The 27,926-nt window shown below is 55.0% G+C and overlaps 1 protein-coding gene across 2 annotated transcripts; it reads left to right on the top strand.

Annotated features, from left to right (window-relative positions):
- The first annotated feature begins 700 nt into the window (after positions 1-700).
- On the top strand, positions 701-27,926 carry OGDHL (oxoglutarate dehydrogenase L). Of its 2 annotated transcripts, XM_027597171.1 has the most exons (25): positions 740-825; positions 1,014-1,169; positions 3,093-3,164; positions 4,683-4,887; positions 6,840-6,998; positions 10,529-10,631; positions 11,026-11,141; positions 11,276-11,430; positions 12,164-12,310; positions 14,138-14,228; positions 16,607-16,786; positions 17,119-17,247; positions 18,339-18,518; positions 18,820-18,972; positions 19,521-19,623; positions 20,169-20,297; positions 21,354-21,504; positions 22,000-22,127; positions 22,731-22,909; positions 24,391-24,462; positions 24,545-24,670; positions 24,758-24,830; positions 26,215-26,378; positions 26,571-26,725; positions 27,158-27,926. In XM_027597171.1, exons 2-25 carry the CDS (start codon positions 1,033-1,035, stop codon positions 27,279-27,281), a joined length of 3,231 nt encoding a protein of 1,076 aa, XP_027452972.1. In that variant the 5' UTR covers positions 740-825; positions 1,014-1,032; the 3' UTR covers positions 27,282-27,926. The 2 variants fall into 2 exon arrangements, with proteins under 2 accessions (XP_027452973.1, XP_027452972.1); XM_027597172.1 differs by lacking the exon at positions 1,014-1,169 and having other exon boundaries at positions 701-825.

Genomic DNA, 27,926 nt, shown 5'->3' with positions numbered 1-27,926 from the left:
GGAAGATGGTCATTGAAGCATTGTTTGTGGCAAACAGGGAGGTGAAGCCAATGTAGGTCTTCATCACTGGGACAATGGAAGTGTAAAATGTGTATCAGGCTTTGTGATAAGCACTTTATATGCATTATCTCATCTTTTCTTCAAACAACCCTAAGACAATGATACTTTTAAAAAAAAGATTTTATTTATTTATTTGACAGAGAGAGACGGAACACAAGTAGGGGGAGTAAGAGAAGTAGAAGCAGGCTTCCCGCGGATCAGGGAGCCTGATGCTGGGCTCCATGCGGGGCTTCATGCGGGGCTCGATTCCAGGACTCTGGGATCATGACCTGAGCGGAAGGCAGACGCTTAACGACTGAGCCACCCAGGCGCCCCGACAATGATACTTTTAGTAGCATGTAGTTTTACAGGAAATAAAACGGAAACTATCCTCCCATGCACACAAATGGCTGGTTATTTTCTGGTACATTTTCCTTAGTGTTCATTTGAGGACTTTGGGATCCAGGGGCTCAGCAGCATAGCAGGTGTCCCAGCCATACGGAATTGTCCCGCCCTGCGGTCTTTGGGATCTTCACTGTTCTCGGGCCCGGGAGGCTTCAGGCGGGCCTGGGCCGTCAGCACCCCGGACAGCGCCGGCGGGTGAAGGGGCGGGGCGTACACAGAGACGTCACGACGCGCGGAGTCTCCCGGGCGCGCGCTCTCGAGCGGCCGGCGCTGCCGCGTCACGTGATCCAGATAATTGCCTGGGCAAGCCGCGCACCCACTGCGCCCAGCCCCTGACTTGCGGCTTCCCGGACTGCGCTGCTGCGCGGACCCGCCAGCCTGGTGAGCGCGGCGGCCCCGCCACTGCGGGTCCATTCACCTCCTCTTCTCCTGCCGTCTCGGGGGCGGCCCCTCTGCTCTCGGGTCCTGGGGAGCGGCTACCCAGGGTCCTGAACGGGGCCCCGTCGGGGGTTGGGGGGGAAGTGAGCGTGACCTTGGCTCCGCCCTTATTTGGCCGCGGCCTCTCCAAGGACCCTCAGCCCTTCGCGCATGTTCGACCCTGTGAATGCAGTGTTTTGCGTGAGGGAGAGCCTTGTGAACGGTGGGGCTTCAGACTTCAGCGTGCGTTCTCCAGCCCGAAGACTACAGACTGACCAGGCTGCCTTTTGTGGCCCTGGGGGAGGAGGGTATGAGCTGCTTCTCCTCACCCTTTACAGGGGCCGGCTTGCGGATGGCAGCGGAGCTGGGGATGGGGAGGGTCCCGCGCTGCGTGCCTGGCGGGACACACAGGCAGTTTTCCAAGTCTCAAGACCTCTTGGGGGCGGGCCCTCATAGCTTTAACTAGGGTCTCTGCTTACAGATGAGGAAACTGAGGCCGTGAGAGAGGCAGGATGGGCCAGAGGTCGCAGCCAGCCTGGGAAGTGCTTCTCTCATCCCCAGGGAGATGTTGGGGGAGAGGGGAAGGTGCAGTGGGCATAAACCGGACTCTAAGGGGCCCACTCTGAGCCCCTCCCCCTCCCCCTAGGGGCCCAAGCCCGCCCTTGCAGCCCCTCCCCTGCAACTCCTCGCCACACATGCCCTAGGCTCTTGGAACAGATCCCGACTACCTTTATACTTCTACAGTCTCTGGGCTTTAGCTCATGCCCTCCGGTGAAATAAGCACACCCCTCCCTACCCTGCTCCTTACCTTGGAGTCCGCCTTCTCTTGGGTTCAGCAAACTAGAGGTGGATTTATTCCTGAGAAAAGCCCACCCAGTTCTCAGAATGTGGGACCAGAGTTGGCCTGCAGCAGTGTGCGTCCAGCCTCCATTGCTGCGTGGCTTCAAGGTCTTGGGGAGGGCCTTTCCCCTCTTTGGATCTCTGTTAACTGACCTCTACAATGGACATACTGCAGTGCAGTCCTCACCAGGGCAACCCAGGCAGGGCCTTGTGTTTGGGAGGCTTCCTGGACAGCATGCCTGCAGTTGTTGTGGTTGTGGGGGTGGGGGTGGGGATAGTACTGACTTGTCCCTAGAGAGGAGACCCCCAAGAGCTGCCCAGAGCAACCTACCTATTAGTCCACTGGGGACTGGGCAGGGCAGGTGGTTCACAGAATGCCTGACTCTAACTCTTCGCTGCTGTCTTGGCCTGTGTGGACCGGACCTGGCAGGGCTGGCAGGGGCTCTGGCTGAGGTTGGTTCTATTTCCACCCCTCCAGGCCTCCTGGGTCCTCAAGCCCTGCCGGAATGGGGGCAGGGGTAGCCAGCTGGCTGCCCTCCTACCAGACTGGGTGAAGGCCAAAGCAGTGCCCAGCAGCCGCTCCAGATCATTCAGTGTTTGTAAAACACAGTGTTCTGCACTAGGCCACTCTGGACACAGCCAGGCTTTGTCACTGCCACCCTAGCCATCCTGTTCCCCTGTGGGAGTGGGGTTGGGTACTGGTAGAGAGTGCACTTCAGGCTGAGGCTCTTGGAGAGTGCATGTGGTTGAGGGAAAATCTGGGTTTACATCTTGACTCTGCAGTGAGGGGGGCACACAGAGCCCCATTGCTCGCCAGCTTAGTCTCTCTGTGCCTCAGTTTCCCTTTCATAACATGGGGCTACTCTAAGTGCCCACCACATGAGATTGTTGAGAGGGTAAGTGAACAGAATATGCCCCAGAATCCGTGCTCACAGACCGTGTGCTCTTATTTTTATTCCTGCAATGGATGGTCTTGGTGTCAGGTTTCCTTTGCTTTAGAATGGGGATGATAGAGCTTCCTGGCTTGTTCACATTCTTCTGATCTTCTAGGCCAGTATGTCCTATGTCTCTCCCTCATTGCCTATGGCCATATGGGCTGGGTCAGCCCTGTACTTATATTTGCCTAGGGACAGTCAGAAGTAAAGCAAGGGGTTGGGACCCTAGCAGTCTGATCCCAGAGCCCAGGTCTTCTCTCAGGGAGATCCAGCCCCTAGCGGCCCTTGCTGTGGAGCCTGGACTCATCAGCTGGTGGGGCTGGGCTTGCAGCCTGAAGCTTCAGGGGTTGAGCATGTGGGAAGCTTGGGGTACTGTGGTCTTAGGTACTAGCTGAACCCAACCTCTTCCTCCCTTCACTGGACTAAATTTTTGCTTTTTAATTTTACTCTGTTTAGATTTCCTTCTGGTTTCCCGGAGGAGCGTACTTTCCCTCCCTTGAGAAGACCACCCCCTTCTCTTTGCCTCATGTGAGTTTGGAGGGAGAGGGGGAGGAAGCAGGCTGGAAGGGCTTGTAGAAGGCCATTCAGATAGTTCTGGTGACTTGGTTGAGCTAAAGGGCAGGGGTAGGGTGGGGAAGCCCTGTCTAGGGTATTGGCTCACGGCCAGGTAGGATCTGGGAGCCAGTTATGCCCCAGAAGGCATGTTTTCTGGGACTGAGTTGCGTAAGGGGAAGCAGGCTCCTCCTGTCTACATGACCTTTGGCGGGGTGGCTCTGGTGCTGGACCCTGCTTATAGGCTGGGATTCTCTGGGCAGAAGGGTGTTAATGAGGATTCAGGGGATGCTGTTCTGTGTCCAGGCAGTGCTGGGCTGGAGCAGAGGACAGGGCCCTGCTCACTGTTGTGGGGGTAGGGGTAGGGGAACAGAGGTCCTACTTTACAAATCTTTACAAATCCTCTGTAGGAGGAGGTGGCCTTAGTGGGCCCTATCAACCCCCATCTGGCCTGGATAGGGAGGCCCAGGGCTTCCTGGGATTGGAGGAGGCTCTCGGGCCCTGTTCAGAACTGTTGTCTGGTCGGGGAGGGGGTGGAGGAAGCAGTATTTAAAACTGGTTATTCAGGAATTTTCCCCGGCCAAGGGCAGTTGACATAATGGGGATGAGATGAGCTACAGGTTCTCGTTCTAGGTCCTCTCCAGCCTGTATGTACCCCCTGAGCTGTGGGTTGTCCTGAGTGCTGTTGGTTCTGAGTGTAAACTCTGGGCAGGTAGTGGAGCCAGAGAGGGTGGCTCCAGCTGAGAGCCGCGGTGGGCTGGGCATGGGACCAGGCTTCTGATCTGCCCTTGACTGTGCCCCAGTGCCCTTCCCTTCTCTGAGGCTCTGTTTTCCCCACTGTGAAGTGGGGTCGTTGAGGCCTGTGTCATTGGCTTTCTGGCCTGGAGGAGTGCTCTGGGCTGGTTTTGCAGTCAGAGGAAGACACCAGTCATTTCTGGTGACAGTGACCAGAGACCCAGCAGTGCCATAGGCCTCCTGAGATAGTGCAGCCCGGCCAGACCCCTTTCTTCAGGCTCTTTCCTGCCAGGCATGGCACACGCCAGCCCCTGGAGGACTCCCTTGCTTGAGTTCCGGGGTGGCCGGCTCTGTGGCCCACTCTTTCTTGGGTGTACTGCCTGCACATGCCCTGTGACCCTCTGAGTGGGCTCGGGACCTAGGCTGAATGCTCCTTGAGGCAGCGCCTGGGTGGCACTTGTCTCTCTGTCAGGCTTAGGGGGACAGCAGAGAGGGAGTGTGGGCCGGGGTGCGTGAGGCACGGCAGAATTGGGGCTCAGGGATGCTGAATAGCTGTTGGTGAAGTTGACTGAGCTGGGATCCCCCACGAGGCAGTGCCCCCGGGAGGGCGGGCCGACCGTCCCATTCTCTGTCCAAACCATGCCGAGCCCGGGGCCACCTGCCCCGTAGAACCAACAAATACTGGATGAGGGAATGCTGGCTCCCGGAGCCTTTGTTCTGGTCTGTGGTTTATGCCTTTCCCTCATTGCCTGTGTCCAGAATGAGTCAGCTGAGACTGTTGCCCTCCCGGCTTGGGGCACAGGCCTCAAGGCTCCTGGCCCCCCACGATGTCCACATGTTCAACTGGCGCAGCAGGTCGTCTGGGCCACCGGCCACCTTTCCAAGCGGCAAACGTGGAGGCAGCTCCAGTTACATGGAGGAGATGTACTTCGCCTGGTTGGAAAATCCCCAGAGCGTCCACAAGGTTGGCACCCCCTCCTTGCCTGCTGTGCAGGAGGGAAGCTCCTGGAGCCGGACTGTGGAGGGGGCCGTGGGGGAGAAGCGGCTTGCCCGCTGTGTGATCTTGGGCAGGTTTCTTTGCCTCTCGGCTCCTCCTGCGTCCCTGTTCATAAAAGCCTTGTTCTCCTGTTGGGTGAGGAGAGTCCGTGGCAGTCCTGTTGCTGAACCAGCCAGTAGGTGGTCTGGCCCGAGAAGCCCTGATCCGGTCCTGCTCAGCGCGCACCTGGTCTGAGACCCGCCCCTGCCCCCTTTGTCATGGTGTGCTGTGGCCAGGGGGCTCCTTGTTGCGTAGTTAGGGTCAGAAGTGTTTATATATGTACTGAGCTGAATAAATACCTGCTGCTGGTAAAAAAACAAACAAAACAAAACAAAACAAAAACCCCTCAGATGACGGCGAGGAGTGAGAAGCAAAGCCGCTCTCCCTCCTCTTCACTCACTCTCAGAGGAAAGTGATAACATGACTCAAAACCAGAAAGTGTGGGGTTACATAGTGAAAAGTCTCCCTCCCAATCCATCCCTTGTCTGCTCAGCGACCACCTATCTGTCCCCCAGTTTATTCTTAGTTGCTTCTGTATCCTTTCGGTAAATTTCTTTATCCTTTATCCTTCTTCTGTATCCTTTAGGTAAATTTATTGCAAACAACTCAATTCCCTGCTGTACACAAAAACAACGTCTCCAGGCTTTTTTTTCCTAGGATACATCTCCAAGATTTTCCATGTCAGTGCATCAAGAGTCTCATTGTTCTTTTCTCCAGCTGCGTAGTGATCCGCGGTATGGATGTGCCATACCTGGCCCCACCGCCAGACCTCTCGCTCATTTCCAAGCCCTGGCTGTCACGGCCAGTGCCACAGGGCATCACTTAGTCCATTTATCATCTTGTACGTGCACAGCTGTCTGCGGGATCAGTTCCCCAAAGTGGAATTGTTGGGTCAGAGAGGCTCTGTGTATAACATTTTCATGGGCATCGCCAAATTGCTTTCCAGAGGGCTTGTGCCACCTGGTTCTCACGAATGAGGGTGTGGAGAAGAAAACGCTGGAACACGGAGGTGCTTGTGCATATGCATGTCTGCTTTTGGCTTCCACACGAACAGTAGCAGTCATGTTCTCTTCTGCTTGGTTCACTTTTGCAGTCGCTTATCTTAGTGATATTCTACATCCATAATAATAAATGCACCTTCTTTTTTTTTAAGACTGCATAATCTTCCAGAATCTAAATGTACCATCGTTTATTTAACCTGTTTCCTACTGGTCACCACTTAGATTTTTTTTTTTTTGAGATTTTATTTTTCATTTATTTTTATTTTTAAGTAAGCTGTATACCCAACGTGGGGCTCAAACCTACAACCCCAAGATCAAGAGTTGCACGCTCTACCAACTGAGCCAGCCAGGTGCCCCTAGATTTTTTTATGTTGTCATTTTTATAAATAGTCCTGTAAAGAGCATCTTTGTATGTACATCTAGGCACACCTATATAGGTACATCTGTGGAATAAATTACTAAAATGGAATTGCTGCATCAAAAATTACATTCATTAAAAATCTTTAAAAAAACAACAACAAAAGTTACACTCATTGAAGATGTTGAGGTCCTGCCTGCCAAATTGCCCTCTTGCCAACCCACAGTGTGTGAGGGCATGTTTCCCCAGGGTAGAAGCCCCTTTCACACCTGAGGCCCCTGGGTCACAAGTTAGAACCTTCCCCCAACACCCTTCCAAGCTGAGGACTGAAGAGATCTGGGCTTTGGGTTGGGGGGCCCTGGGCTGCTTATAAGAGGTCTTGGCAGGGTTCTGGGAAGGTCCTAAGAGCTATAGTGGTGAAGGAACACCCAACACCCCCTGGGGCCCCCAGGCAGGGCCACCCCCCACTCCTCCCAGGCCCTGACTTGACTGACTGTTTTCTTGCTTCTGCCTCTGCCCAGTCCTGGGACAGCTTCTTCCGAAAAGCCAGTGAGGAAGGTGCCTGTGACCCAGCTCAGCCACGGTTCCCTGAGAGCCGGCCAGCAGTCTCGAGTCGGACTGAGACCAGCAAGCTGGTAGAGGACCACCTGGCTGTGCAATCCCTGATCCGGGCCTACCAGGTGAGTGGTTGGGAGGGCCCAGGCTTGGAGGCGGGACTGGCTTCTGGAGTGTGGCCAGGTGCTGATGGGAAGGGGGCTGGCTCAGCTCCAGCGTCATCTCCAGAGAGCCCTGCTCTGAGTCCTGTCAGGTGGCTCTCTCTCTCTTCCCATTACTCATCGTCATGTAACTGTTCACATCACTAACTGCTCCCTGGTATTTTGTTTGTGGTCTTTCTCATGGAGTGCTATCTGTCTCACACACCACTATGCCCCAAGCACCTAGAGGAGTACTTAGTATTTCGGTAAAGGTTGAATAAAAATTGAGTAGATTGACCCTTGTTTAATGTCTGTTTTCTCTTCTTGACTGAGCATTCCAAGAGGACTGGGACTGATATACAGCAGGCGCTTAATTAGGGTTTATGGAATGAACGAACGAACGGATAGTTCTACCAGCTGCTCTGTTCTGGAGACTTCGGCTCTCCCCTCCTGGGTCCCCAGGCTGGGCCCCTGCTCTGACGAAGCATCTTGATGAGGTTCCATATTCTTGGTCTTGACTGAACAGGACTAATTGGAGGGCTGCTCTGGGTGTTCCCTCCATAACAAGTGTAATCGTTTGGGATCTCTCTGAGAATCAGTGGCAGAAAGTATTTCATAAGAGCAACTTGTCAGGCAGACATGCAGAAGGAGGGCAAAGGCATTCCAGCGCCCTTGGCGGAGACACCATGGGAAGGAGCAGCAAGTCACCACAGGAGCCAGGGGGAGGGGGAGGCCTTAGCCAGTGGAAATGGTGCCTTGCCTCCGAGTGAGGCACCCTGGGGGGGCAGCCTCACTGCTCCTGCACCAGTGACCTGGGATGGAAGACAGCGGCTGCAGGGCTGGGCCTCCCTGCTGGCCTGAGGACCTGTGGATTGTGGGCCACCTGCAAAGCAAAAAAAGTGGTAATTGTTCTTGGCTGGCTGAAAGAGTCAGAAAATGAGCTAACCATTTACTTTGAAAATCAAGAACAAAGAACACAAAGCTCCATGTTAAATACAAGGTAACATTCATGGTGCTGCCCGGGGCTTGTCCTCTCAGCACAGTTCCCAGCTCTTCAGCTGCTCTTTGTTCTTTAGCCAAGACGAGGCACTGGAGAGTCCTTCAAGCAGGGTAGTGTCTGAAATCAGGCGCCTTTACTGTGTTTTTCTAGGGTAGAAATCGGCCAAAGGCTGTGCCTGACGTGAGGGAGTTCCCACCAGGTGGGCTGTCACTCCTTGCAGGTCTGCAGGAGCGAGAGCTCTCGTTTGACTCATCTACACACAGTACTGAAAAATCCTCACCCTTATTATTATGGACATTTTCAAACGCAGAAGAGGTAGAAGAATTGTGTAGCAAATCCCACCCCCATTAATACAGGGCCAGTCTTGATTCATCTATTAACCACCTCGGGCCCTCACCTGTTGGCCGCTGATTATTTTGAAGCAAATCCTGGACATACCATTTCATTCACATCGAACATTTCAGCGTGTATTTCTGTAGATAAAGGCTCTTTAAAAATGTGCCACGATAGCACCGTCATACCTAGAAATGTTAACAGTAATCCTTAAGGGCATCAGCTACCCAGTTGGTATTCACGTTTGCCTGCTTCTCTTATGATTTTACTGCTTGAATGAATCAGGATCCAAATAAAGCCATAGGTTGTGATAAGCTGATGTGGTTCCTGAGTCTCTTGTGCTGTATGGATTCCTCTCTGGTTTTGTGTGTGTTCCTTGTCATTCATTCATTCATTTGTGTGTGTGTGTGTGTGTGTGTGTGTGTGTATGCGCGCGCGCTGTAGAGTTTTCCTGAGTCTGGGTTTTGCTGATTGCATCCCCATGGTGTCATTTCATCTGTCCCTTTGTCCCGTGTAATTTCTGTAAATTGGTAATTACATCTAGAAGCTTTATCCAATACAGATTTGATTTTTTTGTTTTAAAATCAGCTTCCTGGTGGTGATGGGTACTTCATCAGTTAGCAGCTCTGGATGATTATTTCCTGGACACATTAATTCATTAGGAGTGGTAAAAAGGGTGATAATAGTCTATTTCTACCTTTCTTTGTTTATTACCTGAAATGCTTCCATCAGGAAAAACTTACTTTGTTAACCCCATTTATCCTGAGGTGCAAATGGCATAGGAAAGGCAGGATCAGTCCTTGATTTTTCTTTTTATTGGCTGATTTTCAAAAGTGTGAGGTATCCTCCAAAGATGGTCCAATACAAATGTATGAATTTAAACCTATTTGATGAGTTTTCATCTGTTACAGATACCATCCTTCCCATTGTCCGAATGTGTCCTTATTCCCTGCCCAGCAGTTTGAGCGCCCCTTTGCTTTCTGGTATGACAGGATGCTCCTAACCCATCTTGTGCATTTCTGCCCAGCCCTGGACCTGCCGATTCTTCAGGGAGTGCTGGGAGTGTCGCTGCTATGGTCTGGTCGTGCCTTCTGGGCCCTTTTAGTGGTTAAAGCCAGGAAATGTGTACTGTTTTTTTAAAGATAACACATTTATGGGTTTATGTGATGCTTCCACATTCTTCAGATGCAGGACTTAGGGTTTGTTCTTGTCCTCATTAATCTTATGTCACTGTCTTCTTTTAAAGATGCTAAAAGTAGAGGTTCCCAAAGACATCAGTACAATGATGTACTTGATTTTCCCACAGTCTACACACTACAGTTTTACAGTATAACTCCAATACTACCACTACTGAGTGGTAATAAAAATGAATTTATAATATTATTTTCCTGGAGTTCTCTTTGCCTTTTGGGGATATTCTGTTAGTCGATTGTGTAGTTATGTGACCAAACGGATACATGAATTTACTTGTTTTTGTTTTATTTTAATTTTTAAAACTTAATTTTGTTTTATAGTGGTATAAAATATTTACAAGATTCTAAAATCAAATCTTCAAAGCAAAATGTTTTCTTAAAAGTCTAGCTTCTAGCCCTGGCATTCTACCCTATTTTGTCCTTTTTCCACAGATAATAGTTTTTCTTGTTTTATGATGTATTTTTCTAATGCACATATTTATTTGTATATATACAAATATGTGCAAATGTGTATATTTACTTGAATCTTCTCTTTCTTAGATAATGGAGAGTTTGCCACACATATTTCTCTGCAGTTTGCTTAACAATATTTTGTGGAGACTACCTCACTGCAGCAGATAGGGACTTTTTATTTACAGCTCTATAGTACTACCATGTATGGATTTCCCATATCCTTATGCCAGTCTTCTATTGATGGACATTTGGGAAGTTTCTAGAATTTTGTGACTGCCAATACTACTGCAGTTAATCCTTTTGTGTATGCATCCTTATTTTTGAAAGCTGCGTGTTGTGCCTTTAAACAGAGTTCAGCTCCTGCCACCTTAGTGCTCACGGCCTCGGCAACTGTGCGGTGTCTGGGTGCTGGAGACATGTGGAGAGTTGAGATTCTGAAGTGGGAGATGAGGGGCCAGGGCCCAGAACGTGGCTTTTGGTGACGGTCTGTCCATCTGTGTCCCAGCCCGGCCCCAACCTTTTTCCCTTTCTCCCAGATCCGGGGCCACCATGTGGCCCAGCTGGACCCCCTGGGCATTCTGGATGCAGACCTGGACTCCTTTGTGCCCTCAGACTTAATCACAACCATCGATAAATTGGGTGAGAGTTCCTGATGCTCTGGCAGCCTCAGAGCCAGAGCCCAGTGCCTGGGGCCCAGTGAGGGGCTCTGGGACTGACTGGCCTCTGGGGCCTGGGGCCCAGCAGTCAGCCCTAGAGGCTTTCTTCTGACCTTTGCCCATCTCCCTCACTATGCTGTCTCCCCATCTTCCCTAGCTGGCACACTGTGCTCAGCAAGCTCGAGAGACTTGTCCAAGCCCCCCCTTGTGGTACAGGCTGGGCTCTGACTTTCAGCTTCCCTGCACCCTGCGGACAGAGTCCTTGAGCTTTAGCTGGAACTGGTGGGAGGTCCAGGGGTACTGCTGGGCCCCACTGGGGCCTGACCCCTCACCCCTCTCCCCCCGCTCTGCTGCCTGGGCTGTGTGTGCCTCGTCAGCCTTCTATGACCTGCGGGAGGCTGACCTCGATAAGGAGTTCCAGCTGCCCACGACCACCTTCATCGGGGGGTCTGAACATACCCTCTCTCTGCGGGAGATCATTCGGCGCCTGGAGGTGAGCTCGGGCGGGTGTGTCAGGCGGCCCTGCTGGCACTCTCTGGAGCATGCTAGAGGGAAGGAGGGTGCTGCCTTTTCAGGTCAGTTGTCCCTCCTCCTGGCTTCTTGTGGAGTCCCTGCCTGTTCCCTCAGAGCACCTACTGCCAGCACATTGGCCTGGAGTTCATGTTCATCAATGATGTGGAGCAGTGCCAGTGGATCCGGCAGAAGTTCGAGACGCCTGGTGTGATGCAGTTCTCCAGTGAGGAGAAGCGGACCCTGCTGGCCCGGCTGGTGCGCTCCATGAGGTCAGGCCCTCAGCACCACCCTGGGTGGCTGGCGTGGTTGGAGGGGCTGCTCCAGGCCCTGGCTAAGAAGCCAGGATCACTGGCAGGGTAGTCAGGACTGGATGGGCCTCATCCCCTGGCCTCAGGAAGCCCATAGGAGCAGCAGGTGGGCAGGCATGGGCTCCAGGAGAACATGACAGCAGGGGCAGGAGTGGCGGAAAGTGGCTGTGGGAATGTTTGGCTAGGAAGATGTCCCTACATGGAGCGAGTGTAGCAGCGCCTCCCTGTAGGTGGGGCGCCACCTGGCTCTGCCCACTGGTAACCTGAAACTGGGTAAACCAGGGCTGCAGGGGCCAGGAAGAGCATGGGGCTCAGCTGCTGGTGCAGAATGGATCCCTGGTGGTGAGGTGCAGTCTGGAGTATGAGTTGAGTGGTGAAGGAGTCTTTGGGGGCGTGGAAAGGGCACCCTGTGTAGTGTGTGTGTGCAGGATGGTGGGCTGGGAGCAGGGGGAGGGGGAGTGAGGGTGATAGCTGGGTTTGGGTGCAGGCAGAAGTCTTTGGTTAGGCTGGGAGGATCCCCAGCCTCCTGCTGACCTACACTCCTTGTTGGTGGATATTGGTAACAGGTCCTGATTATGCAGAGGGAGGTGACTTTGCTGCTTCCTCTGTCCTGGGCATCCAGCTCTGGCCCTCATGAATGGCCCCCTGTGAGCCCCAGCCTCTCCATCCTTTCCCTTCTCCTCTCCCCAAGCAGATTTGAAGACTTCCTGGCCCGGAAGTGGTCCTCTGAGAAGCGATTTGGCCTGGAGGGCTGTGAGGTCATGATTCCCGCCCTCAAGACCATCATCGACAAATCCAGTGAGATGGGGATCGAGAATGTCATCCTGGGGATGCCACACAGGTGGGCCCCCATTATGCTCCTCCACAGCCTCTCTCTTCAGGCCCAGCAGAATGAGGTGGAAGGGAGGGGATGAAAATCAGGGCAGGGGTTTTGATGGAATCTGGGGGTAGAGGTAGGATAGCCCAGAAAGTTCTCAGTCCCTGGGCCCTAGGGCCTGCTCGTCACAGAGTTAGGCACTTGGCCAAAAGCACATGGAGGCAGCGACTAACCGTGTTTGCTCAGACTTAGTTTCTCTCTCCCCATGTTGCCACTGTCCCCAGGAGGGTCAAAATTTCAGAAAAGGGTTGTATCGTGCCTCTTGAGGTTCCTGTGGAGGAGCATGTCCTAGGGAAGTGAGGGCAGGGCCTGGGCAGGTGGCCTTGGGTTGGCATCCCCTGGAGGGGAATCTCTGGAGGTGAGCTGAGGGTTTTTTCCCCTGGCTACAGCTGACTGCACGTTTCCCTGAGACCTTGATAGACTTGGAAGGCTGGCCTGGCAGCTGGGTGCTAGCCTCTGAGCTGGAGCCTGTGCCCTAATGAAGAATACAGCCTGGGGCCAGAGTCAGGGTGGCCAGAGGTCCTGTGGAATGGGGTGTAAGAGGACATGCTGAGCGGTCTCGGAGGCAGAGCCCCAGCATTTCCTGTGACCGTTTCCATCTGCTCACAGGTGGGCCAGTCCTGGACTGCACTAACCTAAGGGGTGTCTAGGTGTCCAGATGCAGTGTGAGAGGGTCCCCATCCGGTGGGCTGGCCTGCCAGGAGCCTGGGGTTTGTCTGTCACGGCTCCTTGCTCTGAGGGGCCCAGAAATGCCCAGTGTCTCGTCAGAGTGTCAGGCAGAGCTGGCCCAGTGGTGTGAGATCCCACACACATGGCTTCAGTGGATCTCTTGGGGAGGATGGCACTGGGCAGTCAGGGGCAGTTCTGGGACTGTGTGGTGGTCCTGGGCAGGCTTCCGGCCTGAGGAAGGGCTGTTCCAGGCCAGACCTCCATAGTTGGGGGTAAGGGGAGGGTTTAAGGCTTTGCCCGAAGTAGCTGAGGGTTGTTCATTTAGCTCCTTTAGCCTCATAGCTCTGCCTCCCCGCGCCCCCCAGCCCCCCCCCCAAACATAGGAGAGGTCCACCTGGAAGAGAGCTGCCCTTCTGTCACAGGGCCACGTGGAGCTGGAAGTTGGGCCAGTGTGTGTGCAAGCCTGGGGTTGGTGTCTGCTTGTGGGCTATGGGGGGGTGAGTTCTGAGTCCTCCCCTGTGCCCTGATCAGCCTGGTGCCCACCCCTGAATAAACTGCATCCTGATGGGAAGTCCAGGCTGGACTAGAGAGTCCTTGGTCTCTGGCTGCTTTCCTACCCCTACCCTTAGACCTCAGCTCCCCTGGACAGGTCCCCTGGTAACTCCTGACCTTAGGATCAGGTCAGGATCTGACCTGCTGGCTGAGCTGAGAGTCATGTTTGAGCAGCTCTGATGCATTAGCAGATTGGGGTTGAGGTATTAGGTTAGGGTCAGCTTCTAGGGGTGGAGAGGGAGATGGGGTGGGGCAAGGATGTAGGGGTGGCTGGGGGGAGTGGGGGTGTGTGCATCCTGCCATGAGGCTGGGTGACTTCTGCTTATGAGGGCCTCCAGAGTCTGGGATGTACAGGGGTTTCTGGGGGAGTTGGCTGGCTAGAACCACTCACATGCCTTGTAGATTGAGACAGGATGAGAGGGCTGGGCCTCCCTCGGACTGTACGGGGAGGATTCTCCTGAGCCCCATGCTAATCTGATAGGCCCAGGTGGGCAGGAGTGTGGGGAGGCTGGGGCTCTGGGAGGAGGTGGCCTCTGTGCCAGATGAGAGTCCTACCACCTGTGGCTACAGGGGCAGGCTGAATGTGCTGGCCAACGTGATCCGCAAGGACCTGGAGCAGATCTTCTGCCAGTTTGACCCCAAGCTGGAGGCAGCAGACGAGGTAGGTGCCAAGCCCTGGTCCCAGATATTTGGGAGGTGCACTAGGGAGGGACTGGACCAGAAGCATCTAGGCTCAAACAGACCTGGAGATGGATGGATATGCAGAAAAGTGGGGAGAAAATGGGTGTGTTTGTGTGAGGTCACTAAGGTGTATTAGAGTGAGTGCTGTGATCTCTGACAGCTGGGAGAGCCCTCAGGTAATCTGGACCAGCCTCCTTATGTTCAGCTAGGGAAGCTGAGGCCTGGAGAGGTGCAGGGAAGGGCCTAAAGGCATTTACTTTAGCTGTGTGACCTGACTCTGTACGCAAGGTCCTGTCTGCCAGCCCAGAAGGGCCTCTTCACTCATTTGTTTGCCCAGGACAGCCTTGGGAGGCCAGGACAGCTTCCTGCACCCAGTGAGGAGCAGAGGAAACATTTCTCTGCTCACACACCCGTTCCTGGTCTGCACGTATGTTAAGCACACCTCACACCCTGATGCTGTCACCCACACTGGGCCTGAACACAGACGGCCTTCCTCTCTTCTCTGCTCTCTGCCTCTTTCACAGCCCTGCCTGGCTCCCCTTTGGGTGGCTCTCCTGGTCCTCAGGGCAGCAAGCCCATCCCTCCCTCCCCTGTACCCCTTTTCCCCTCTGTACCATCTCTCTTCTGGCCTTCTCCAGCCTGTGCACATGTGTTTTCTTCTCTAGGCTGGTAGGATGAGGGCGGGGACCTCATCCCCGAAGCTCCAGCACCCAGGACGGGTGCCTGGTTTGTTAAAATGAACCATATTAAATGGCTGCTCCAAGGTCATCCAGTGCATTAGGCAAAGCAGGGACTAGAATCCACATCTGCTGGCTTCCAGCCCAGAATCTCCCCAAGATGCTGTTCATTTTGCTTATCAGAGATCAGAGCACTCGCTCTAAAGTCACCTTCATCTCTCCCAGGCTCAGTTTGTTCTTCTGTAAAGTGGGGATGAAAACCCCTGCCCCCCCCCCCCCCCGGGATGGTTGTGAGGAATCAAAGAGATGATGTCTGTAAACTGTGTAAAGTCTGGTTAAAGGATATTTTTTTAAAAAGTATTTACTATTTTTTTAATTAAAAAATAAGAGCATTGTTAAAAAAAAAGTGTATGCGATGAGATTAAGTTTCCCTCTTGAGACCCCTTGCCTGCTCTTCAGAGGCTCCTCTGTGGCCAGTGTTTGTTTGTGTTAAGGTGTGTACCTCCAGAAATGTTCCACACAGGTCCCAACACACAGATCCGTCCGGTACAGACCTGTTTGTACAAGGCCGGGGGAGCAGCTTGTGGCAGCACGCGGCACCTTGCTGTTTTCACTTCACGAACTCGCAGCTTCGTGCAGCACATGGGAGCTCCCCGAGCTTCGAGCATGCCCCTGGGTTGCACCTCGCCAGTTGATGGGCGTTAAGTTGCTGAATGAGTTTCTTTGCACATGTGTGTGAGGACATTGTTAGATGGTGTCTGAGAGATGCAGCAGCCGAACTAATGTCCCCCCAGAGAGCTTGAGGACACCAGTGAGCCCACCCCCAGCATGTGCGAGGGTCCCAGGCCTTTGTCCTCCCTTACTCTGTCAAATCTTCCTGTCTTTGTCAATACGATAGATGCAAAAATGACTGCATTTTAACATATTTCTTTGTTATGAAGTTGAGTATCTTTTCACATGTTTTTAAGCCATGTATATTTCTTTTTCTGTAAATTCCTCTTCGTGGCTTTTGCTCATTTTTCTATGGGATTTGAGGCTTTGTCTTATTGATCTGGAAGAGTGTCTTATAAATTGAGGGTGTTAGGCCTTTGCCTGCAGTTTCTTATAAATACTTTTCTCAGCTTGATTTTTCGCCCCCTAACACTGTGCATGGATTTGCTACCCCCATGGCAGATTTATTAAATTTTAGCTGTCTTATCTTTTATGGCTTCTGAGCTCTCTACATTGTTTGGAAGGGCTTTCCTTACTCCAAGATCATATATTTTATATATATATGATGTTTTTCTCTGCTATACTATGGCTTCATCTGTCATGTATACGTTATTGGTTATTTGGTGTAAGGAATTAGGTAGGGGTTCAGCTCCGGTATTTGCCCAGAGGCCACGCCAGTGTTATTACCAGCACCTTCATTTCTCTGCTTGCACTGTCATTAATGCTGAGGATGGTAGTTGACAGTGTGGAGGGGCTCTGATGAGGGAGCTTGCCTGGCCTCTGAGCCCAGGCCCAGGGGAACCTGCCTGCCTTTCTCAAGGAGGGGTAGGGTGTGGGTCAGGAATAGCACAGCCTTCCCAGGGAGCAGAATCCAGGAAATGTCCCAGCCCCACTGTGGGCTTGCATGTCTACTTGTCTTCCTGTCTGCGGTGAGAGGGCTGGGTTCCTCATAGCCCGCCTCAACCTTCAGGGCTCTGGAGACGTCAAATATCACCTCGGCATGTACCATGAGAGGATCAACCGGGTCACCAACAGAAATATCACTTTGTCCCTCGTGGCCAACCCCTCCCACCTGGAAGCCGTGGACCCTGTGGTGCAGGGAAAGACGAAGGCAGAACAGTTCTACCGAGGGGATGCCCAGGGCAAGAAGGTGAACACACCTGGTTCCTAAGGGGTGTGCCCTGAGGGCTGGGCTCCAAGGGCTGAACTCGGAGAGTAATGGTCTCTGAGGACGGGGCTGTGAGGACGGGGCTGTGAGGACGGGGCTGTGAGGACCGGGCTGTGAGGACGGGGCTGTGAGGACGGGGCTGTGAGGACCGGGCTGTGAGGACGGGGCTGTGAGGACGGGGCTGTGAGGACGGGGCTGTGAGGACCGGGCTGTGAGGACGGGGCTCGGAAGACTGGGCTTGGATCTTTGCACCTGGGGCACCGAGCTGGGCTGCACAGGCTCAGGCTCCTCCTGACTCACATCTGGCCCTGCAGGTCATGTCCGTCCTGGTTCATGGGGATGCTGCTTTCGCTGGCCAAGGTGTGGTGTATGAGACCTTCCACCTGAGTGACCTGCCCTCTTACACCACCAATGGTACTGTGCATGTGGTTGTCAACAACCAGGTGAGGACCTGACTGCCGGGCGGGCCTTGTCGGTGTCCCCCGTTCCTGAGTTCTAGGTAGCACTTTTGGGGGGAAGTGTGAGATGATCCTAGTTTTTCGGTTTTTTTTTTTTTTTTTGAGATGATCCTGTTTTGTTTTTTTTTTTAAGATTTTATTTATTCGAGAGAGAGCGCATAAGAGCAAGTGGGGGGAGGGGCAGAGGGAGCGGGACAAGCGGACTCTGTGCTGAGCATGGAGCCCAGTGTGGGGCTTGATCTCAGGCCCCTGAGATCCTGACCTGAGCCGAGACTAAGAGTCGGACACTTAACTGACTGAGCCACCCAGGTGCCCCAAGATGATCCTGGTTTTAATCCCACTGCTCTGCCACTCCCCAGTGTGTGACTTCAGGCAGGATCCCTGCTCTCCCCAGCCTGCTCTATGAAATTGCTTTGTGTCTATCCGTGTATGTGTACATGTGAATACACACACGCACACACTATGGAGAACATCGTAAGGACAAGGGCATACAGGTGTAACTAGCACAGAGGCTGGACATGAAACCAGATGCTCCTTTTAGCTCTCTAGGAACCAGTCTGAGAACACAACCGTCATAGGCCTTTGTTCGTCAGGCAGCTGTGCTTACTAATAGCTCTTCTGAGCCTATAAAGCCCTGGGTTAATTGCCTTATTTGCATGAAGTCATTTAATTTTCTCAGAATAACCCTGTGAAGTAATATTTAATGAGCCCTTTGAACAGATGAGGAAACTGAGGCTTTGGGGATTAGAGTACCTGGCTTAGCATTGCACACATAGCAGCTGACGGGGCTGGCAGTTAGCCAGTTAGCCAGGCCTGCGCTCTACTTACCACCACATGATATGGGAAAAAAGAGCAGGCAGGCTACCTTGGTGTTGCTGCCATTGCTGTAGGACCTGCTGTAGGCCCCGACTGAGGGATCATTTACTCTTTTCCCTTCCTGTGCCATGTCCGTCCTGGTCACACCTAACGGACCTCAAGACAAAGATCCCCCCGATTTCCTGGACCCACCAGTCTCCCAGGCAGGCGGTGCCTGTCTAGCTCTCCAGAGGCGCTGTCCATTCCCCCTGCTTCTGCAGATTGGCTTCACCACAGACCCCCGCATGGCCCGCTCCTCACCGTACCCCACCGATGTGGCCCGTGTGGTCAATGCACCTATCTTCCACGTGAACGCAGATGACCCAGAGGCCGTGATATATGTGTGCAGTGTGGCAGCCGAGTGGAGGAACACGTTCAATAAAGATGTGGTGGTGGACTTGGTGGGTTTGGGGCTGAGACCAGGGTGGGGGGTGGCTGTGACCGAGTGGGCTAGGTCTGCAGTGTCTTCGGCACTGAGGGCTGGGAGTGCTTTCTGGCTGGAAGGTTTAGTGCCACCAAGAGAGTCTCTGCAAAGGCTTGGAGGTGGGGCTTTCGGTGATACGTGGTAGTGGGGGGCCTTCAGGGGCCTGGAAGGGCATGTCCTGCCAGCCTCTCCCCGCCCTCCGTGCCCCGTTGTGCAAGGACTAGGCCTGCGCAGCCTAGTCAGTAGGGACTGAGCCCCTCCCCACACTGTCCTTGCAGGTCTGTTACCGCCGGCGTGGCCACAATGAGATGGACGAGCCCATGTTCACGCAGCCGCTCATGTACAAGCAGATCCACAGACAGGTGCCTGTGCTGAAGAAGTATGCAGACAAGCTCATTGCTGAGGGCACAGTCACCCTGCAAGAGTTCGAGGTGGGCAGGCGGGCTGCGTGGATGCCTGAGATAAGCCTCTGGCAGAGCCGGGATCCTGGGGTAGTTGCTGATGTTAGCAGTGATTTCAAGAAATAGCCAATATGGTCTTTGTCCCCAGCAGCCCCTCGTTGTCAAGGGGGACAGAGAGCCAAAGACATTTACAGCCTGGTGGGACAGTGAATGCTGCCATGTGGGGGAAGCTCAGCCTCAGGCAGGAGTCCAGGAAGGCTTCCTGCAGGAGGCAGCCCTGAGCTGGGTTTGTCCCCACAGTTATCTATGGATGCATTGGTCCTCCTGCTTTGAGGGAGCTCTGAGAGCAAGCACTGTGAGTCTTTTCTGAGCCTCTGGCAAGTCTCTTGTTGAGCAGGAGGGATCCCCCTTAACTCTGAGACTTTGGCCCCTGGCCACAGGGTCCCTGCAGGCCAGTAGACAGACAGTTCTAGAATGTAGTGTAGTGAAGGGGACCAGGGCTTACGAGTCCATGTTGATCCAGCCTCTGGTTATCCAGGCCATCACTGCCTCAATCCTTGCATTCACCCTGGTTTCAGGAAGAAATCGCCAAATATGACCGGATCTGTGAGGAGGCATATGGCAGGTCCAAGGATAAAAAGATCCTGCATATAAAGCACTGGCTGGACTCCCCCTGGCCTGGTGAGTGAGTGGTGTGTGGCTGAGAGTGATTGACCTGGGCCTGGGACCAGGACTACAGTGGTCCTGGGTGAGGGCAGTCGTGGCCCAGCCCAGAGGCTGCGGGCTCCATCCCTGAGACTCCTGAGGCTGGGGGCGCTAATTCCTGCAGGTGGGGATGGGCCGGGGTACAGGAGAGATGGCATTGCCCTGGGCGCATATGCAACCAGCTGTTCTCTGGAAAGGGAGAGCTGAGCCAAAGTAGGTGCACGCCAAAGTGGAGAGAGCCTGGGAGAGGGGTGCTCAGAGGGCCTCCGTGGGATGGAGCTAGATGGCTGTGACCCTGGGCCCGGGGAGCAGCCCCCACAGGGGCCCAGGGAAAGATGTTGGGTAGGTGTAGGACCCGGAGCTGTGTCTGTCAGCTGTCACAGGTCCCGAAGGTGGGTCAGGGTTTGAGTGTGGGTGGGGTTAAGGAAGAGGTGGGCCCCTGAGTTCTGGGAAGGCAGGCTGACCAGGGCATCTGAGGCCTGACCACCACCCAGAAGCACACAGAGTCTCTGCCCTCTCAGGCTTCTTCAATGTGGACGGGGAGCCCAAAAGCATGACGTGCCCAGCCACAGGCATTCCTGAGGACGTACTGACACACATTGGCGAAGTGGCTAGCTCCGTGCCCGTCGCGGACTTTAAGATCCACACCGGTAAGGTTGCTGTGCAGGCTTTAGCACATGCCCTGTGGGAGACGGTGCTCAGGGGCCAGGGGGGCCTTATTTGCATCCCCACTTGGTGGTTGGCAGGTCAGCTGAGCTCTTGGAGCCTCTTTGGCACTCTTTTGAGGTGCCCGTGATAATAGTTCCTCTCGGGGCAGGCAGGTTGGGAAGCCATGCCCCCTGCCGGGTGCCAGTCACCAAGGCTTACGTTGGGCACCTTGGATTTTCGCAGTACCTTTGCTGGGGTTGCGCGTGGGTCAAACAGAAGGAGAGCAGGGAAGCAAGGGCTTCCGTGGAAGGGCTGGTTGGGTCTGGAATGTTGGGAAGGGGCAGGAGTGCTGGGCCTCCTGGTGGTCTGGATGGATGAGAGAGGGCAAGCCTGCCACTCCTGGGTGAACCTAGGCTAATATGTGGCTGCTAGCTATACCTCTTGGCTGGGCAGCCTGGAGGGCTCCCAGGTGGATGCCTGCAACGCTCTGATCAGCCTGTGGGATTCCTCCTCAGTGTGCATGGTGGCCCGGGCGTCTTGGCGTGCCTGCTCGGTGTGCACGTCACATGGGGCCTGTACAGGTGTAGGGCCAACAGGAGCCCCGCTTGGGCTGTGGGTACCTGGGCTCAAATCCAAACATCTTTATAGTGGTATGGTCATGCGTACATCAGTTCTCTCTTCTGAGCCTCAGTCTCCTCATCTGGAGAGTGGGGACAGTCAGCACCACTCCGTGGCAGGTGACCTGTGAGGAATGTTCCTGACTCAGTGCTCACAGTGTCTGCATGTGGCAGATGCTCACTTAGTGATGCCTGTTCCTTCTTCCCGAAGGGAGGGAAGTTGGTGGTGGGGGGATGGTGGGCTCAGGCCTGCTCATGGAGTGGGGCTGCTGGAGGAGGGCTGTCCGGCACTGGGTCTCCTGTGGCCTGCCAAGGCCCTGCTCTGTGGGAGGGGTGTACACTGAGTACATACACAGCTGGGTTAGGGCCCTGGTGCGATGGCTGTCCCCGCTGGGGTGGCCAAGCCCCTGCATCCCTCAGGCTGGCTCTTCATTCCTACAGGCCTCTCTCGAATCCTGCGGGGCCGTGCGGACATGACCAAGACACGGACGGTGGACTGGGCACTGGCGGAGTACATGGCCTTCGGCTCCTTGCTCAAGGAGGGCATCCACGTGCGGCTTAGTGGGCAGGATGTGGAGAGGGGCACGTTCAGGTGAGGATGAGAGAGTGGTCTCTGGGCCCTGGGGCTCCATGGGCATTAGCCTTGTCCTCGCAGACCCCACGGGATTGCTGAGAGCTTACCTGTGTGTGGGGTCCCCCAGAATCAGCCCGAGAGCTCTGGAGTGGAGCCAGCTCTTTCTCCTTTTCCTGGCCCGTGTCTGGGGAGCCCTTAGCTGGCTGAGGTTGTCACAGGTAACCCCCTCAGCATCTCCAGCCCCTGCTCTTGGGTCAAGCCATCAGAAGACTGCTTGGCCACCTCTCTTGACCCCATGGGATTACCACTGGGATGGGAAGGGAGGCTGCCTGGAGGAGGCACCAGATGGCTCTGGCTTCCCAGGGCTGCCTTGGTGTCACCACCCTCTGGAATTCAGGTTTCCTGGCACCGTGACAGAGGCTTGCCTATCTCCTGCTACCTGGCCCCTCTGCTCTGGGTGAACAGTTGGTAATCCACCTGCCCTCCATCCCTTCCCCATCTGTCTCTCTCCAGTCACCGGCACCACGTTCTCCATGACCAGGAAGTTGACCGGAGGACGTGTGTCCCCATGAACCACCTTTGGCCTGACCAGGCCCCCTACACTGTGTGCAACAGCTCTCTCTCAGAGTATGGAGTCCTGGGTGGGTCAGAACTCTGCCTGCAGGTCAGGCAGGCCCTGCGATACCTGGGGACCAGAGAGGGTCTTGCATCCCAAGCTGTCCTATCTTTGTTTTGACCATGACCACCCAGCTGCTCTTATCTCAAGAGCCCCTCCTGAGGCTCTGGGCTCCCAGGACTTTGTCCTCTGTACTCTTTCTTCCTTGGCTTGACCTTTAGCTGGCCTGCTTCCTCCCTTACTGCCTCCTCCAAGAAGTAGGAACCCTGCAGTGAGCAGCCCCCCACCCCATCCCTTCCGCTCAGCAGCACTGCACATATTTTGGGGTGTACCTCTCGGCAGATGACTCCTGCTGCCTCCCCAGGGTACCTTTGGACTTGGCTTCTGGTCTAGATAAGGCTGAAGCTGGCCGTATGTGAGGTTAGGGCTGAGGGTGGAATCTCTGAGCATATTGTGAGCTTCCAGGAAGGGAGATTCTGGCCTTTGGGCCCCAAGGAGTCTCCTGGCTCTTGCTGGCCTGCTGGGAAGGATGGGCAGGAGAGTGTATGAACAAGGGCTGGGTTTGACTGGAGCCGCTGCCACTTGGTGACAGTGTGCGGTGGGCTCTGTCTCTGTGTCTTCTGTTTAGGCTTTGAGTTGGGCTATGCCATGGCCAGCCCCAATGCCCTGGTCCTCTGGGAGGCTCAGTTTGGTGACTTCCACAACACGGCCCAGTGCATCATCGACCAGTTCATCAGCACCGGCCAGGCCAAGTGGGTGCGGCACAATGGCATCGTCCTGCTGCTGCCTCACGGCATGGAGGGCATGGTGAGGGGCCATGTGGTGCCCGGGGGCCCGGAGGGCCCTGGCACGCCTGGGAGAGGGTGGGTGGGCCCTTGGCTGCTTGCAGGGTTGGGCGGTGTTTTCCCTCCAGGCCCCTAGAACACACGGGTCTGCGCAGGGTGGGGCCCGCATACGTGTGCTGCCGCCCGGGTGGCACGGCTGTCACTAGAGATGGAAGCAACCGGCACGTCTGAGAGTTTGCTCTGTGTCACACCCTCTCTGTGAGCTCTTCCAGTCCTGACAGCAAATTAATGAAGTAGCTCTTGTTCCCACTTCCCAGATGAGGGAAACTGAGGCAGAGCAGTAGAGGGGCTTGCCCGAAGTCACACGGCTAGAAGCTGGGATCTGAACGTAATGCTGTGTAGTACTGCCTGTCCTCTGGTCTTCTCCCGAGTGGTGGCACAGAGGGAGCACGGAGGGTGTGCAGGCCAGTGAGGGCGGGAAGGCAAGAGCGGAGCCCTCGAGACCCCTCGGTGGGTGTGCAGCTCGACCAGGTAGGGGATGCTTGGGGCCGTGCGGGCTGCAGGGGCAGCCAGGAGCAGGGTGCGTGCGGCCTCCAGCCTGGCTCTGTGACTGGGGGGCAGGGCCCTCCCCACCCTGGATGACTGGGCTGCTGTGCATGTCCCCGAGAGCCTATTCCACTTGGACTGGTCATCCAGTCAGGGACTGATCACTACTGTCGGAGCCGGGATTCGCGGCGCTGAGCAGCTTAGCCCACGTCATCCTGTGGAATGCTGACAACTGGACTGGGCGGTCAGTCCTGTTTTCCACTTCACACATGAGGAAAGAGGTGGAGGGACCTGCCCAAAGGCATGTATCTGGAAAGGCACAGGGTGGAGCTGGAGCCAGGCTGGGTGCGGAGGGTGGGGCAGCCTGACTGGTGCCTGTGGGCTGTGGGACAGATCACCTTCGTCCCATGGAGGGGGCCACCTTGGAGGTCATTGTGGTGGTGTCTTGCTGCTGTCATCAAGCAGAGCTGCCCACGTGGGTGAGAGCAGGAGTAGGAGTCAGTCATGGGTTCGAATATGCCCCTTGTGGCTGAGTGACCGTGGGGTTGTTTCTAATCTCTTTGCCACTCACCTTCGTCTGTAAAGTGAGGAAACATGTCTACACCATGGGGCTGCTTTCAAGATTAGTGAATAATGTGTATGGGGTCCGTAGAACTGTGCCTGACACATAGCAGGTACTCAGTAAATGGCAACTGCCAATTCCAGAACATTCTGGAAGAAGCACCTCACCTTGGCCTTTTTACCTATTCTTCCTGTCCCACACGTTCACATGTGCTGGCTCTGACCAGACCCTCTGAAGACATCCCCTCTCTCCTCTTCTTCCACATTCCTGGTTCTTTACTGTGGTTCAGGCTCCAGAGAGAGAGGGCACCTCCTCTAAGAAGTCACCCAGACTTTCCCCTGTGCCCTAGGTCCCTGCACTTAGGCCAGGCCATGCCATCTGACACTTGCTTTCAGGGCCCAGAGCACTCCTCAGCAAGGCCTGAGAGGTTCCTGCAGATGAGCAATGATGACTCCGACGCGTACCCCGTAAGTGCTCCCTCCCCCAGGGCTGGGCCGGGGCACGGGTGCCACAGGTGGGCCGCCTCCCAGCCATACCCCGGCCCCCCAGGTGTTCACGGAGGACTTCGAAGTGAGCCAGCTCTACGACTGCAACTGGATTGTCGTCAACTGCTCCACACCAGCCAGCTATTTCCATGTGCTGCGCCGCCAGGTCCTACTGCCCTTCCGGAAGCCGGTGAGCTGCCCGCCCTGCTAACTGCCTCGGCAATGCCGGGCCCAGGGGCAGGGGCTCACGCCAGATGGGCACATGTTTCCCTTCCAGCTGATCATCTTCACACCCAAATCTCTGCTGAGGCACCCAGAGGCCAAGTCCAGCTTCGACCAAATGGTATCTGGTAAGTGCCCAAGTGTGCCGGGGAGGTGGCCGATGGGGGGGCCTGGTGGCCTGTGACCCTTTGCTCCTTGGATTCTTGTCCTTGCCTCTGTCGCAGCTCCGGGCTCTGTCCCCGTCAGCGGCCAGGTTGGGAGGTTAATGTGGTAGCCACCTGACGTGGTCCAGCTTGGCTCACTTGGGCCAAGCAGCCGGGCCCACCTGGCTGTGCTGGGGGAGCTGAGAGGTGGGAGGCCTGGTGCAGGTCTGCCTAGGATGGCAGGGCACTGAGTATTGTTCATTTATTTATTTAGGTTTTTTTTTTATTCCTGAACCAAATAGACATTGCTGGCCCTGGGGACCCGCCGCCCCTCCAGGAGCTTTCAGACTCCTTTACCTAGGAGTTGAGGGTCAGATAAAGTATCTGAGGGACCAGGTGTTCGAATTGAGCTATGATCCGGGGGGGGATCAGGGAGGGGCTGAGGTGGGGCCCCGAGGCTCGCCAGAGCAGAGCCATCTGGGAACACAGTCCTGGGTAGTAGGGAGAGTGGCAGGTGCTGGCCAGGAAGGGACTAGGCAGCGTGGACAGGTGTTTTTCACCTGTATACGTGTGGACGTGCCCTTGGGTGTGGGCAGATGACCGTGCTGGTGGTTCAGAGCCCTGGCATTGACATTGTGGACTGCCTGGCCTGAGCACCCGGTGCTTGCTTTCCTCTGCTGGGGACTGGCAGCCAGTAACCCTCTGTCCTTCAGTCCTCACCGGAGATTGGGGGACACTAGAAGAGGCTTGACTCAGAGGTTCTCTGCAGCATGCTTGGCTTCGTGCCTGGCATGTGGTGTGTGCCCAGGGAGGAAAAATGTACAGGGAGATGGGGACTTGGGGAGGGACGAATGTGCAGCAGCCCCCCAGACAACAGCAGGGCTGAGGGAGGGAGGAACGAATGTGCAGCAACCCCCCCAGACTCACCTTCTAGCTTGGTGATCTGGTAGCTGGAGTGCATGCGGGAGGTGAGCGTGACTGGATGGGGAGCAGGTTTGGGACAGACATCGATGCCATCAGATGGGGACTTGATGCCACCTACTCTGTCCCCTCCAGGGGTTCTCCCCAGCATACGTGCCCCCCCCCAGCCTGTCACCTTTAATGTTCATGTTCCTGGGGCCGTGCCCTTGGCTCCAGCCTGTCTCTGCCCCTCTCCCTGTGGATGTCTGAGGGTGTCAGCGGTCCCCTGCTCCATGGTTTGGCTCAAGAGGTGCCCCCTGCAGCCACAGATCCAAACCTGGGGTTAGTCTCAGTGGCCAGGGAGAGCCTGGGGGGGCCAGGGATGTAGGCCTGGTTCTCAAGCTGTTCTGGCCACGTTGTTGCACCTCTGGGAGCTGATGCCCCTGCCAATGCCCTGTGGGACCTCCAGGGACCAGCTTCCAGCGGGTGATTCCTGAGGATGGGGCTGCGACGCAGGCTCCTGAGCGGGTACGGCGGCTCATCTTCTGCACTGGAAAGGTGTATTATGACCTGGTGAAGGAGCGGAGCAGCCAGGGTCTGGAGGAGCAAGTGGCCATCACCCGCCTGGAACAGGTGCACCCTAGCCCCTTGCCCAGTCAGGGTAATGGACGGGGTCCAATTGGCAGCCCCCTGGCTTTGGGCAGCATGCCCGTCAGGGGCAGGACTGGGCCTCACAAGGGATGCTGCGCCTACTGTCTTAGGGCGCTGGTCGTGGGCACGCCTCCTTCCCCTGGCTGTACTCCGCTCTCTCCCTGCCTGCCCCAGATCTCTCCATTCCCCTTCGACTTGATCAAGCGAGAGGCAGAGAAGTACCCAGGCGCAGAGCTGGTGTGGTGTCAGGAAGAACACAAGAACATGGGCTACTATGACTACATCAGCCCGCGCTTCATGACCATCCTGGGCCGGGCGCGGCCCATATGGTACAGGGCTGGGTGGGGGTATCTGCCACCTACCCCTTACTTCCTCTGGGCCCAAGGGACTCTGGGGGCCTGAAGCCCCATCCTGGCTCTGCCTGCCCCATTGGCTGTGTGAGCCAGAACTGGCCACCGCCCTTCTCTGGACCACATTGGAAATTGAGGGGATGGGTCCCATAGTCCTTGCTGGCTTTGTGACTGTTAATGACAGATCAGGGACCCCGTCAGACCCACAATATGGAAAGTAAACCTTTGTTTTTGCTCTGAAGCCAGAACTGAATGAGAGAACCTCCTTTGATCTTAGGCCACTTAGCCTCTTGGAGCCTCAGGCTCTTCAGCTACACAGCAGAATGATGATCAGGATTAGACCCGATGCAGTCCTGGGGTAGTGGCTAGGCCAGGCCCAGACCTCCCCTTAACTTGTCTCTTCTCCCCCAGGTATGTTGGCCGTGACCCAGCGGCTGCACCAGCCACAGGAAACAGGAACACACACCTGGTTTCTCTGAAGAAGTTTCTGGATTCTGCCTTTAATCTCCAGGCCTTTGAGGGCAAGACATTTTAGAGCTGGCAAGGCCTGGCTGGGTCTTGATGTGGGAGTGGCTGGGGACATGGGGGCTGGCAAGGGGAGGGATGGATAGTGCTCCTGCCCAGGAGAGGGGCTGTCTAGAGCTCCAGGATAAAACAATACTCACAAAAGGGATTAAGGCCAAAGAATAGGCACTGCTGGCTTCGGTATTAGGCCACCTTGGGCAATCGTGTTTATGTCACAGTCTGTTAGGACTGAGCAAGCCAGAGGGGTCTGATAGATGGGCTGTCATTCGGGAGTGTTTCCCCACTGGCCCTGGTCTTTCTGAAATTTTTGTTGGGCTTCTTCATCTGTGCTGTTCATGTCTCTGAGGACAGCCACGAGAGAGCCCATGTCTTTGGTCCCTCTCTCCCATCCTGGCAGATCTGGCTGCTGCTTACCCTGTCCTTGTTCATCTGTAGATTCAAGGAATGTTCGCTTTTGTGCTCTTAGAAATAAAGATTTTAGCAATAACAACCAGGTGAAGCCAGGTGACTTATGTGTGCTCTGTTTTATGGGGCGTGTCGTAATGAGGTAAGTCAGCTTCTGTGTGAAATATAGCCATGGCTCATGTATACCAAAGTGGAAAACCAAATAACAGAGAAATAAAAAAATGCCTAAGAGAGGTTTTTCTGTTTTCAT

This window comes from Zalophus californianus, chromosome 15 (genome assembly GCF_009762305.2).
Source record: "Zalophus californianus isolate mZalCal1 chromosome 15, mZalCal1.pri.v2, whole genome shotgun sequence".
NCBI lineage: Eukaryota > Metazoa > Chordata > Mammalia > Carnivora > Otariidae > Zalophus > Zalophus californianus.
The sequence above is the reverse complement of the archived record's forward strand: the minus strand, read 5'-3'. Positions and strand labels throughout refer to the sequence as shown.